Here is a 13,292-nt window from a genome sequence, read left to right on the forward strand (position 1 = left end):
GTCTATATCTGAACCAACAGCAACACCAGCCTCGCATACAAACAATCAATAGGCTTTGAAACTAAGGACACTGTCACTGTCACTAAGGATCAGTGGTCCGGGATTTTCCCCGGCCACTATGAGCACTAACCCCGGCTACTTTGAGAGGAAACAAAGGAAATAAAGAACATAGAAAACTTCCTAGCTGCTAAATTTATCATCAGTACAAATAATTTCATATATCTGGCTACTTGAAATCTTAGTGACAGCCCTGTGTTACTCGTTTTAATACCACAATAACCGCCTTCTTCCAACAGTAATTTGGAATAAATAAAAAACCTAACAGTCAATTAATCATACAGCAAGATTATTGTCAAATGCACAAAACCGTGAACACCAGAAATATTTATGAAATGCTATTGTGCTGCAATGAAAAGCCAATAAGGCGTAAGAAAACTAAACAGCAAATAGCAACGGTAATAAAATTTGTGGTTTTGTGGTTTAATATTGCATGTCCCGAACTTTACCGTGATTAATCACTAAACAATCAGCATTCGTGAATTTTTTTAGGTGTTTACAGGTTTCTGAGTTTGACAGTTAAACATTCTAGACTTTTCTTACATTCTGATCAAATATGCAGGAGAATTGACAGGGAAACGTTATGCTTTTGCCGCAGCCTTGGTCAGGAACTGTTGATATTGTTGCTGTAGCTTGCTGAGGATCTCCTGACATCCACTACGCTTCTTTTCAGCTTCTTTGATGCCGGTATCATTTCTTTTTCTAAAAGAAACAAAAACAAAGGAAGGGAAAAAAAGGCACTTAACAATATCTAAGGCAGTGTTTAATAAACTGGCCTCAAAAACGGCTGAACGCACACTGATTTATTCATCAACGAAAAATAAATAATGTACAGGTCAAGTGACTGCCACTGTAAGTGTCACCCAAATCAATCAATCAATCAGTCAATACATACATATATAAGTGCTTCAGGTGGCTCGTGACAGCTTCCAGAATTTTTAGGTATTCAGCATCAACAGATCAAATTAATGTACCAAGTTGTTTGTTTGTTTGTTTTTTATCCTTCAATAACACTTTGTACATAAAAAGGCTTAATAGAACAACAACAAAAAAGGCTCAACAAATAAACAACAAATAAAAAAGCTCACTGAAACAACACGCTTATGTAATAACGTGCTATCACGTGGGCGCACTTAAATGGCTTTTTTTTCACCACAAGCAAGAAAACTCTAGGAATTTCTTGTGTTTTTATTTTCAAGAGGGCTAAAACATCACAAATTTTGTTATAGTTATGATTAATTTGTAACAGAACTTCGTTTCGTCCAATTCTGTCTGTAATCATACACGTGTTAAACAGATCGGACGACCACGTACGATTCTGTCAATCACTCATATGATTACAGACTGAATTGGACTCCACTCGGTCCTATTACCATTATAAACTTCCTCATCATCTCTAGCTGATCATGAATAAGCCATTTGCACGATGACGTCATTTTACTACAACGACCAGAATCCTTTAGGGTTTTGCTTTCTTGTGCAAATTAGGGCTTTTGTTATTTAAACCTCTCTGGGATTACCAAATTTAAATATGAAAGAAAAAACAAAAAGGATTCTAGTCGTAGGAGTAAAATGACGCCATCGTGAGAATGGCCTATTATTATTACTCATTGAAAAAGACCCCACAATTGTAAGGAACATACAGGTAGCTCCAAAACAGAGCCAAGTTTAAATGGGCCATGTCATGCTATTTGCTATCTTTTATAAAAGCTAAAACTTGTCTTCACATCACTTGAATTCCAAAAATAATGGTCCAGTTTTTTTCATTTAAGGCTATATTTGGAAACTGAAACTGTTTCCTGCCATCTGTTCCGATAGCTGGTAAGGATAGACATTGACTGAAACTTGAAAAAGTTGGTTCAAATACTAGGCCTGTAAAAATCATCAAAGTAAATAGTTCTCCCTGGTGAGATTTGTGTGATATCTTCTTGAAAACCCTACTGTGGCATTTTGTGTATGCGTTAAGGCACTAAAGTAATGACGTCAGCACAGAATTGACCTAAAACAGCAGTATCCTCGTGACACGGAGCCCCTTTAATCTTGAATGATAAATTTTTATTGTTTTAAATAAACACTGCAACAATGACATCTGTCTACTCCTTACATTTCTGCAGTGATGTACTCAATTCGTTTTGCCACAGTTTGTTTAGCTTCCTCCAAATCTTGCTTCACAAGAACAGGTCCTATGAGTTTATAAACATTGCCATCTGCTTCTATTACATCTAGCTCCTACAAACAAAAATAAAATTCATTAAAATCAATATGTTAGTAGTTGAAGTTCCAGTAATCATTCAATATTTCATCTTTTATACTACTACAGGAGAAATTTCTGCAATTTGATTGGCTTAGAGCAGTGGTATTTCAGCTTGATTTGAAATACCTACATGTGAAAATTACAAACCTTCGGCGGTAGTATAAACAAATAATAGCAGGATTTGTACATGATATTTGGCATAAATACCACTCGTGATATTTCAAAATTGTCTCAAATTTCACTTGCCTAACGGCTCGTGAAATTACGTATAACAATTTTGAAATATCACTACAAATCATGCTATTACCTATACTTATATCATCAAGGTCTTGTTTTGCTTATTAAAGGTCCTATATTTCATCTTGTATTTTTCAGTGATAGCACCTATAAGAGCTACACTTTACATGCAACTTTGAAGCTCCTTAATGCAGATGTAGAGACAATTTAAATAATAAAATTACCAACAAATCTACTTCATAACATCTTATCAACATCCCCTTTGTAGTGACAACAATTTTTTAACCTTCTGTGTAGCCCCTCACCCCACCCCTACCTGTTTTTAAATGTGGGAATATCACAGCCAAATGTATATTCAGGGATCTCAGGTAAGTATATAGTTGACCTCCACTAAAGGCAACCTCTCCACAATGGTCTCCTGTTTACAACAGCCACTTTTTTTCCCTGGCTGACAGTCCATACAATTGCCAAAATAACCTCTTGACAACAGCTAGTTTTTTCAGCAACTGACGAAAAAGTCAAGAATGTTTAAGAAATTTGATCTTTATGGCAAGTGGATGATTAATCGTGGCAATCATATTTTGATTGTATGTTTGATTGTGCTCTATTTATACAGCTGCAGTAAGCATAAATTGTCTACAATACTATGTCTTATAGCCTGATGAACCTTGCTTGTTTTGTCATGTTAACATTTTGATTCAATTTTTAAAGTTTTTTTGTGTATTCAATCTCAATATGTTATTTCTGAATGGATTACCATTATAGGCTATAGTACGCATGAACAAACTAAGAAGGCAGTGTCCAGGGAAATGAAAGGTCGTACGTTCCCAACTCTTTTGACTATGGGTATACCCTATATTACCTTAAACCAACCTTCAAGAAATAATTCATCTACAAATAATTTGAGGAAAATAGATCAGTATGGGGTTCTAGGAAACTACCGTATTTATTTGGCTATATGCTGAGTGATTTTTACACAAATTAAAGCTACAGTTCAGTGAAATGTGAGCCCAGTAGGGGGCTTTGGCCTATGGCCAAGAGTTTTTGATAAAAAATGTTTTTCAGTCTATTGAAACTCTACTAAACTCTCACTAAATGGAGATGTATTCACTTATTAGCAGCAAAAGATCGAATCGATCACATAACTACAAATCTGAATGTTAAGTTAGCTAAGCACAGAAATTCAGTCCCAAATTGTCCAAAGAGCTGACAAAAAACAGGTCTTACAACTAAAAATCTCACTTACAACGAGGGAAGGTGAAAAAAAAATAAAAGACGTTTGAGTTGAAAGTTTAGGGTCTCGGCTTATAGCCGAGATCAGCTTATAGCCAAAAAAAAAAAATAATAATAATACAGTACCCACTGTGTAATCTTTGGGTTAGAGAAAGGAGGGGCAGGCAGTTATAATTTACCTCCTTTACAACTTTATTTTCATTTAACTGGGCTTCTAACTGCTGTCTGGCACTGACTAGTTTCTGTATGTCTGAAGATGAAACAGAATACATATGATTATTAAGTCTGGGAATAGACCATTTTACAGTTGTGGGCTTATAATAATTAGTACCCTCGCCTTTGAATGAATGAGAGGCAGTGAGGTTGACCTTGTTTTGATACAAACCCCTTTTGCTTTGTTATGGAAATTGTCCTTGAAAATTACTAGTTAGCATAAGAACAACTTGATTTATATTATTTGATTTATTATATAATAAAGGTTTGTATCAAAACGAGGTCAACTCCAGCCTTGCTTCTATCTGTAACTGTTTCATGGCCTATTGCAGGTTACCATTATTTTTATCTATGAAGTACAGAGTATTCGAAAGCTTAACTAAATGGTACTGGCCAACTGGAAAAAATATAAGTTCGTAAACATCTTTTTAAATATCTGCATAGAGTATTTTTAAGCATAGGTACTTAACCCTTAAACTCCCTTAAGTTTAATGTTGAAGCACATAAAACAGTATTACATCTGAGAAAAGAAATTCCTGACATCCATACAGTACGAATAACTTGCTAGTTTTTCATCTTACAGTTTTTATAAGAATTACCTTTTTGGACGGACTTGAACTTTTCCAATTCCGTTTGCATTTGTTGCTGAATTCTGTCCAAGTTGGCCGCCATCTTTGATTTTGGCAATGAAGATCGCAGGCTCAATGAGACTTACAAGAGACAAGAGACTGGGAGAGAGACTGGGCCGACTACTGAAGTGAGAACGCCTGGTGGAAATTGGTAAATACGTAAAAAAGGAAGTGTATCTAATTTGACTAATGTTAGAGTTTTTGTTCTTTTTGAATTGGAAATTTTGCACGCCAAAGTAATCGGAGCATTCACTTATTCTAAAAATTTTCGCTGGCTGTTGGAGGATATGGTATTGGCAAGAATTTTTACCCGATGCCACCAGCTACTCTTCACCAAAGCTGGAAGAAATAAAGGTGAGTTTTAATACTTCACTTAAATCGGGTTAAGCAAACTGTTCGTGCTATAGTTTTCCCCCTTTGAATGTTCCACCGCTTGAAACTAACATGTAAAATTTGTCAGTTTACAGCTAAATCAACATGATTTAGATGTTTGGCAAGTTTGTTGATCAATGCTTCAAAGTTATGTAATCAGGCTACTTGTTGAACCTCTCTCCAACGGCCACCTTGCGGACAGAAGAAAGTGGCCATTGTAGAGAGGTTGAAACAAGAGTAAATGTATGGACTGTCCGCCAAAAAAATGGCCGTTGTAGAGAAATGGCCGTTAGTGGAGCTTCGGCTGTACATTATTATTACCAGCACAGTTATGTGGATTCTATGCGCATTTTCAATGTGTTTTCTGATCAAGCCTTCTTCTTAGGCTGCTTAGCCTTTACTTAAACCCAGAATCTAACACCTACTGGCAGTCAACCTGTACAGGCAGTTTTGTTGGCGAGTATTCATGGACAAGTGGCAAAGCCACTGGAAAATGAAAAATTTGTTGCCTTCCAATCCCAGGGCTGTCATTAAAGGGTGGGGGCCAGGGATATTTCCCCCGGCTACTACAAACGTGGCCCCCCGCTACTTTTATAGCAAAATAGAAGAAAAATAGAACCAAACGAAATCCCTAGCTGTTTGATTCCCCGCCTACTGGTTGTTTTTACCTGGCAACTTGAAATCTTAGTGACAACCCTGCAATCCCCATTCCTTTGATGGCTTCAGTGCTCATTCGCCTGTGCCTATGGGAAACTGGTCATTTCAGTACAGACTTAAGCAGTGAAGCAGCACAAAATTTTTGATCACTAAAAGTATAGTTTGCACATGAACAATAAAATTTATGACATGAATATTCCCTGTTGTATAAGCCAACTATGTGAAGCTATTGAAACCTTGACTGAATTATTATGTAACAAAACAACGTTGTATCAAAACAAATGGTAAGCTGCAAATGCCAATACAGTAACCACCTATTACATGTATGAAAGCTAACCCGTTTTTACAAAACAGAGGGTGTTGAAAATATCGCAATCCTTATGTCTTTTAAGATAAACTGTACACCCATTACCTTGCCACCGAGACTTATGGTCCTCTTTACGAGTAATGATACTTAAAGGAAAACATCTAATAAATTTTTTTCAAATTCTCTTTGGAACAGTTCATCACTTCCTTAAGTTGTCAACTGCAAATACAGAGGCCAAGGAGTCGAAATTACATTATCTTTTGCTGATCATTCCCGTATCAACATTTGGCCTTGGTACGTGGCAGATCCACAGATTGCAGTGGAAGAAAGGTTTGATTAAAGAGCTTGAGGAGAGAACAACTCAGCCAGTTCAAGAACTATCAGAAAAGTAACTGAGAACTCTGGTTTTTTGTTTAAATGTGGTTTTTGTAAATACCGTTTATTGTAAGATTATTTGTCTATCAACTTTAATTATTGCAGTATCGATAAACTAAGGACAAAAGAACTGGAATACCGCCGTATCAGATTACGAGGAAAGTTTGACCATTCAGAGGAAATTCATGTGTTACCAAGGTCACTTAATGAAGGCCCACATGGTGGAGGGGGCCTGGGGCAGAGGCCAAAATCTGGTGCACACATCATTACACCATTTGACTTGTCTGAAACTGGGTAAGTTTCTCTTAATGGCTGTTAATTGGTTTATTTTCTAAGCAGTCTTTATAAGAGATTGTTTAACTCATATAATCAGCAACTATTGGTATGATCAATATATTATTGGAAAAAAAAGAAAATATTAGCATAAACTATAACCAAAGGTTACAGAGTGCAGACAACAACAATCGATGGTCCAAATGCTCTTGCCCCATCACTGTGCTTTGCCTAAGTTTCATGTGATAGATCACACATGATCAGATTTGTGAGCTATAAAAATGATGTCCAAACGTGCGTGATGAGTTTGCATTCTGCGTATTCCATTCATTCTTAGTGGAAGTCCAAATGAAGGTGGCTTCATAGGTGCTGTGGTCTCACAGGAGGATAGGGATCAAACAGTCACTGAGAAAAATGAGGCACTGTTGTCAAATTGAGTACATATAGGAAACAATATAGTAACACTATTACTCTTGCCACATTGGGTGCTGTCGCTTCCCAGCTCCACCCAATATGGAATCTTTTTTTTTCCCAATTAGCTGCCGTTATAAAGATGTTATGTCATTTCAAAATCGAATATACTTTATATTATTGATGTTTATTAATGTTACTTTTAGGCAAAGAATATTGGTCAATAGAGGATGGGTACCAAGGGATAAAATTGAACCTGAGAAAAGACCAGAAGGACAGGTAAATATGTTTTTCTTATAACTATTTTTAGACAGCAGGCAGAAGACATAAAGCTCTGTCAAATATGTACTTACCAACTGTATTTACTCAAAAAATAAGTACCATCTGGAAATAAGTCTGCATAGAACAGGAGCAATAAACAAGCACCACATGTGATGCACCAAATACAATGCTTGCCTACACTTCAGCGCTTGTAAAAAGCACCATCTGATAGTCTGGGACAAGTAGATTTTTTTGCCAGGCAAGTAACTTTTAAAGCTCACTTACCCGATGGGCAAGGGTCCATCAGGGTTTTCAATAAGATTTTAAGTAGGTGGGAAAAGCTTTGGAATGGGTAGGGGGGGGGGAACTCGGACTTGCAAGGGGCAAGTTTCTGGAAAAAAATTGAAATCTGGGCTTCTTAGAATGCATTTCCAGCATTCTGGAGCAAAAGTTAGAGTGTTTGAACAGAACACAGACATCATTTAATTCTGGCTTTTTTGTGCAGTGACAGCACATGAATACTCTATTTAAACTGGGGTAATTACCAAAGAAAAGTAAGTCATCTTCCAACTAAGCATTAACTAAGGGTGCTTTCCATTAGTCAGAACTTGCTGGCCGGGCAAATTAGTTTGAAAATGGAATAAGCTTTTTCCAAGGGTTTTGGCTGAAAAACCATCTCCTTCGTGCATACTATTTAGGATTTGACTGATCTGGCTGGATAGTTTTGATTAAGAGTGAACTTCTCATGATGATAAGGATGGTCTGGCCTGTCAGTTCTGAGAAATGGAAAGCGCCCTAAGACAAGCAAGTGGTACCCCAAGCAAGCAACATGTGCTTCTTGCCCAAAAGATGTGCTGGAATGCAAGGATTTTTTGAGCCCTGATACTTATTCTGTTAATTCATTTAGGTTTCTTCTGTAATCACTTAAGTTTTTTTAATGACTACACAGATCCAAGGAGAGGTTGAGTTGGTTGGTTTCATAAGACAAGGAGAAAAGGTTAGTACATCTTAATTTGTGACATGTTCTTGAGGCTTGATAGTGTGACAACTCAGGGGCCAGTTGCATAAGCCTCAATGTCAGACATAAGCTTCAACTGAGCTGGCCCTCACCTTGTTAACTCAGTTGAAAGCTGATGCCAGTCTGCTGAGGAGGAAGCTGTGAGTTCAAACCTTCACTAGATCACCAATCAAGGTCTTTAAAAAACTGGTGAGATCATACTAGCTGTGATTAAAACCCTTTCTCAGTTCAGATTATCATGTCATTGGCTGGTGCCTGCATTAAGCTGTTGGCCATGTCTCCTTTACACATTAGTTGGAAGGGGACATGTTAAAGAACGCATAACATTCAAAAAGAGTAGGGAAGGTAGGGGCTAGTGTCATGGTTTATCCGACTTGTGCTGTCATTGGTTTGGGTGGGTGAGATGAGATCAGACATCGACTGAAGCGGATGCATAGTGCACTTTTACATGTCGATGTCTGATCTCACCTCTCTGGCTCCTCTGCAATTTCAGGTATTGGTTACATGTTCAGCCCAGTCAATCTCTTCTACCTTATGCCAGACGATGACAGTTACTTCTGATGTTACGTTTTATGCAACTGGCCCCAGGTCCCATGTCTCTCTCTTTCCTTTCCGCTCTGGGGTGTAAGCTATGTGTTATGCCCATCAGTGGTAAATCTGGGGGGTCCCCTGGATGCCTACACACTCCTATCTTCTTACCCCAGATACTGCTTCCCCTTTTTACTTCAAATACCCTTGAAAAAAAATGGTACAACAAATATTGTTGTAACTGAAGTAAATTTCCCTTCCCTGCGAACTTTCACTCCAACCCCTCAAAATCCTAGGTCTGCGAGCAAGCTCTCCAAGACACTCTGGATGTGGGGTGGGTAAAGAAGGGAGAGTTTGCAACTACATCCCTGGAATTTGAATTCTACCTCCAATTCCCCTGTGGCTCCCCGTCGACTGGCTGTCAGATTTCTGCCAATCAACATGAAGCGGAAACTAGCGCGAATGTAAACAAACATTGAAAAACAGTGTACCAAGGGTAATGATGTCATTACTTATGTCATCTCCGCCAATTAGCATTTCGCATTGATTTTTTTTATGCAGATATTCAAATTCCAGCAATATGGTTGCAAACTCTCCTTCCATTTCCTGTCCTGCCACCAGAGTGCCCCGGAGAGCTTCCTTGTAGGCTGCAAAATCCTACATCTGCCCCAGGACATATTTAGGGCTGACCTGCACCTATTCCAAAAAAGCTTTGTGATTCGCTGGGAAGACAATAGGGATGGTGACATAACAATGCCCCTATCCCTGAAAACAATAGGAAGTGCAGGTTATAGGGACCAATGAAACAATAGGTTTGGATGGGTGCAGGTCAATCACATATTTTAGATGGATGGTGACAAAATCACCTTGTGCTTGATTGCAGGTTGAACATTTGGAATTTAGACTTTAATGTTTCATGATATTTGCTGCTGATTATTTACTGTTGTCATCTTTGTTTTGTCTTTAGAGACAGCCCTTCCAGGCCAAAAATAATCCTGAGAAAAATCAGTGGTGTTCACGTGATGTGGATGCCATGGCTGAAGTAACAGGAAGTTTACCCATTCTTGTGGATGCTGATGCTGGTAACATTCATTTTCCTCAAATATCATCACTGTTTTGTGTTGCTTTCCATGTAATATTGTCGTTGACTTTCATTAAATATAGTTTATCCAAATTAGAATGCTTTTACCCCTTGAAAGATAGGAGAAGGCCCTGTGGTTATAGGTCCCTCAACTAATCAATCAATCAACCAGAACATACTAAAAGTTACAGTCCCCCAATGTCGTCCCAGCTGGTTTAGAAACCACTTTTTAATCTGCTGGCTTCGGTTCGAGGTTTCCTTTTAAGGATCATTTGTAGCGCAAGTTGCATTTCCACTTAAGAGCTTGACTGTGATCGGAGCACGAGATTTCTCTTCTGTTGCTTAGTTTTGTTTGAAGACGCGTTTGTCGCATCCTGCACTTTTGGCATGCTGTGACTTGCCAAGGTGATTACACTGTTTGCTAAAGGACTTAGCCTAAAGATGTCCGCATATGTAGTTATGAGAATTAGAGTTAAGCCCAGATGAGTTGAAATTTTTCTTAAGACATCATTCAAACCGAGACTCAATGTCCTAATCCTTTTTTTAGCCAGTACCATTCCTGGAGGGCCGAAAGGAGGTCAGACTCGAGTTTATCTACGAAATGAGCATCTTCAGTACATCATTACATGGTATGTATGCAGGTGGTATTTAAGGGGCAGGGCATTTTGGTACCTCTCGGAGTTTTCGTGAAGGACCTGATCATATCCGAAGAGTTCCGAAGATTAGATTAGATTTCCGAACATTCTAAAATGTGTGATTTCGGGGATATTGGGATATTGCAATCATTCACACGCTTCTCTCTTGTAGCATCGTGTCAGTTAACGTTGTATTAACTCAAATGTTCCGCCTTGCGTGAGAAATTGATCCACAAGCGTAGGCTGGTTTGAGATCGACTTTTTTGTTCCGTGTGCGTGAAAGGTCCTGAATTTAGAGTTGCCATGATCAGGGGAAAGTTAGGCCGAAAAACAATAATATTTCTAGGTCCAGGAAAAGTCAGGAAAAATCTTTGATAGTGTCAGGAGCTCCTGATAATGTCAAAGTCCTTGAAAGTCAGGGAACTTTTTTCATTGGGCAATATACATGTATCTCTTGAAAAGTTTAAAGGATAAAAGACAAACGTGAATTGTGTGCATTATCAGGCAACTAGTAGAAGGGCAGTGAAATTGTTTAGAGGTCAGGGAAACATCGAAGAAGTTATTAGTTTCTGATGAGTGACAACCTTGGGCCTTGGTTAAAGTGCCCGCCAGCAACATTGACAACTTCTTTATGACTTCTGCCAGGCCTTCGTCACCTCTATTTGTAATAGTTTCATTAGTTCTTTAGACTATAGCCACTTCCTCGCTCTACTGCAGTACCCTACTTCCACCAGTGGATCAACTACGCTGCATCGAAAGACAATTCACCAAATTTTAAAGGTGTTCAGTAATCTGTGACAGTTCAGCACACCAACGTCGTAGTACAAAGAAAAAGGCGAGAAGGCGCGCATGTTCTCGTTTTGCGCACTCCAGTAGTTTGAGGAAAGTGTCTGTTTTTCAAGTTTCTGGATTTTAAACATAACAATAAGGCATATTTTTTTTGGTTCTTTCAGGTACGCTTTATCTGGTTTTACCGCTTACATGTACTACAAGCTGAGGAAGTCTCCAAATAAACCGATATTCAAATGATTGTAATTGCTCATTTTCCTGACACTAAAGCAATGTTCACACAAGCTATACCGGATACCTTTTGCGCCGCCACGAAAATCATAACGGATAGGGCTTCTGTTCTACAGTTGTGGCGACGCGATTTCTCTAAAATGGAGCGTCAGATATCGGATAGGTGTTCACACTACAACTGAAAGGATAGCTTTTCGTAGCGCCCGGTATAGTGTAAACACAGCCTGATAGTTCCGGTTGGTGGCATAGCAGTGGCGGATCCAAGGGAGGGGCCCGAGGGGGCCGCCTCCCCCTTATTTTTGGACCAAACTGAGGCCCGAAGGGCGGGAAAAAATTTTTTTAAGACCCCCTCCCCCCCCCCCACCTCTTATCTCAGGGTCTGGATGACCTCCCCCTCGTCCACTTATCTGAAGGTCTGGATCGGCCACTGCAGAGGAGCTATCATCTGCAAGACAATGCGACAACTAAGATGGGAATTCTTTTTGAAATGTTACATCTATATCTACATCTACATGCATTAGGTGGGTGAAAATCACTAAGACATCATACTAACCGTAACATGATGTAAAATAATGATATGAAATTAAATAAAGGTAACTGAAACGAACGAAATGGCAGTTTCACTTTGTGGTTTATCTTGATTTCAACATTTGAGGAAAAAAAGTGAAAAGCCGTTATTGTTTATAGTCAGTAAGTATGTTTCAATACTTTAGCAGCCACAGCAATGGCGATAAACTATCAACTGACAAAGCAAAATTGACTGGGGCTCAGGTAGGATCCGCGCTTTACTCTAATAGTTGTCACCAGAATTTTCCAGAAAATAAGGTTCCAGTGAATAATTCAGTCTTTTCGTGGAAAAGCAGTTTTGAAGTTTTTCGACTATTATATAATACCATTCCTTGCTAAACAACTGTTATTCGTAGCGTTCTCATAAAAGCTAAATCCATTTGAACGCCCCCAACCACCAGCGGCCCCAACATTTGAAAGACTGCCGCGCGGGGACCCTGGAGTTCTTCTTTACAGCAAGTATGTCCAGCTGTATGTCAACTAGGGGGTACACATATAACGGAATTCGACTGCGATAAAGAGATTCAAACCCAGTAGCTTATATCCGTCGCATATAACTTAAGCTTAGGCAGCTTAAGCAACAACTATGGCAACGGTTGCAAAAACAGTCACTTACAAAATGAATTCGCGCTACTTCAAACATTATTGTTCTTATTTCATCTCGTTCAATCCGTCAAATGTTGGCAAATTTTTTTTGAGTTGAATTCTTGAAGACTGTATCGAAGTTCAGGAAAACAAAAAGTCGTTGGGGGACAATAACAAAAATACAATTTGGATCCTTCTGCTCTTGCGCTGACAGGAAAGCCATACCTGATGGGGTTTCTGTTTACATAAGAACGGTAATTTGGCGCAATTTCTTTAACGGAGCAAAGCTCTGCGGCGCCGATGGAGAGTCACATATTGAACCGGCGTTTTTCTATACCGAATACCTTTTCGTGTCGGTACGACAAGATATTGGGTATATAATGGTAACAGGAATGAGTGGAGTCCAATTCAGTTTGTAATCATACGAGTGATTAACAAAATCGGACGACCACGTAGAGGGAGTCTGATTTGTTGAATCACGAGTATGATTACAGGCCGATTTGGACGACACGAAGTTCTGTTACCAAGTAATCATAACTATAACAAATTTTGTGATAATTTAGGGTTTTTTTTTAAATT

General features: G+C 38.7%; 2 protein-coding genes across 2 annotated transcripts; one reads left to right on the plus strand and one right to left on the minus strand.

Annotated features, from left to right (window-relative positions):
- Positions 1-238: 238 nt before the first annotated feature.
- LOC140937328 (prefoldin subunit 6-like) lies at positions 239-4,687 on the minus strand. The gene is made up of 4 exons (XM_073386875.1): positions 4,594-4,687; positions 3,961-4,031; positions 2,162-2,286; positions 239-759 (listed from the first exon to the last, which is right to left on the minus strand). The coding sequence occupies exons 1-4, from the start codon at positions 4,664-4,666 to the stop codon at positions 639-641; spliced, it is 390 nt and encodes a 129-aa protein (XP_073242976.1). The 5' UTR covers positions 4,667-4,687; the 3' UTR covers positions 239-638.
- An 81-nt stretch (positions 4,688-4,768) lies between these two features.
- LOC140937241 (surfeit locus protein 1-like) lies at positions 4,769-11,910 on the plus strand. Its single transcript, XM_073386785.1, has 8 exons — positions 4,769-4,977; positions 6,155-6,347; positions 6,440-6,628; positions 7,225-7,297; positions 8,229-8,276; positions 9,793-9,907; positions 10,454-10,535; positions 11,495-11,910. The coding sequence occupies exons 1-8, from the start codon at positions 4,911-4,913 to the stop codon at positions 11,568-11,570; spliced, it is 843 nt and encodes a 280-aa protein (XP_073242886.1). The 5' UTR covers positions 4,769-4,910; the 3' UTR covers positions 11,571-11,910.
- Positions 11,911-13,292: the final 1,382 nt, after the last annotated feature.

Source organism: Porites lutea, chromosome 5 (genome assembly GCF_958299795.1).
Source record: "Porites lutea chromosome 5, jaPorLute2.1, whole genome shotgun sequence".
NCBI classification, from domain to species: domain Eukaryota; kingdom Metazoa; phylum Cnidaria; class Anthozoa; order Scleractinia; family Poritidae; genus Porites; species Porites lutea.

Excerpts from the sequence above, each read along its gene's own strand:
- LOC140937328 (XM_073386875.1), bottom strand. The coding sequence starts at position 4,666 with ATGGCGGCCAACTTGGACAGAATTCAGCAACAAATGCAAACGGAATTG. Across the intron at positions 2,287-3,960 it reads AAAATAAAGTTGTAAAGGAG|GAGCTAGATGTAATAGAAGC; the intron begins GTAAATTATAAC and ends TTTTGTTTGTAG. Across the intron at positions 760-2,161 it reads GAGTACATCACTGCAGAAAT|AAAAAGAAATGATACCGGCA; the intron begins GTAAGGAGTAGA and ends TGTTTCTTTTAG.
- LOC140937241 (XM_073386785.1), top strand. The coding sequence starts at position 4,911 with ATGGTATTGGCAAGAATTTTTACCCGATGCCACCAGCTACTCTTCACC. Across the intron at positions 6,629-7,224 it reads TTTGACTTGTCTGAAACTGG|GCAAAGAATATTGGTCAATA; the intron begins GTAAGTTTCTCT and ends TGTTACTTTTAG. Across the intron at positions 8,277-9,792 it reads TCATAAGACAAGGAGAAAAG|AGACAGCCCTTCCAGGCCAA; the intron begins GTTAGTACATCT and ends TTTTGTCTTTAG.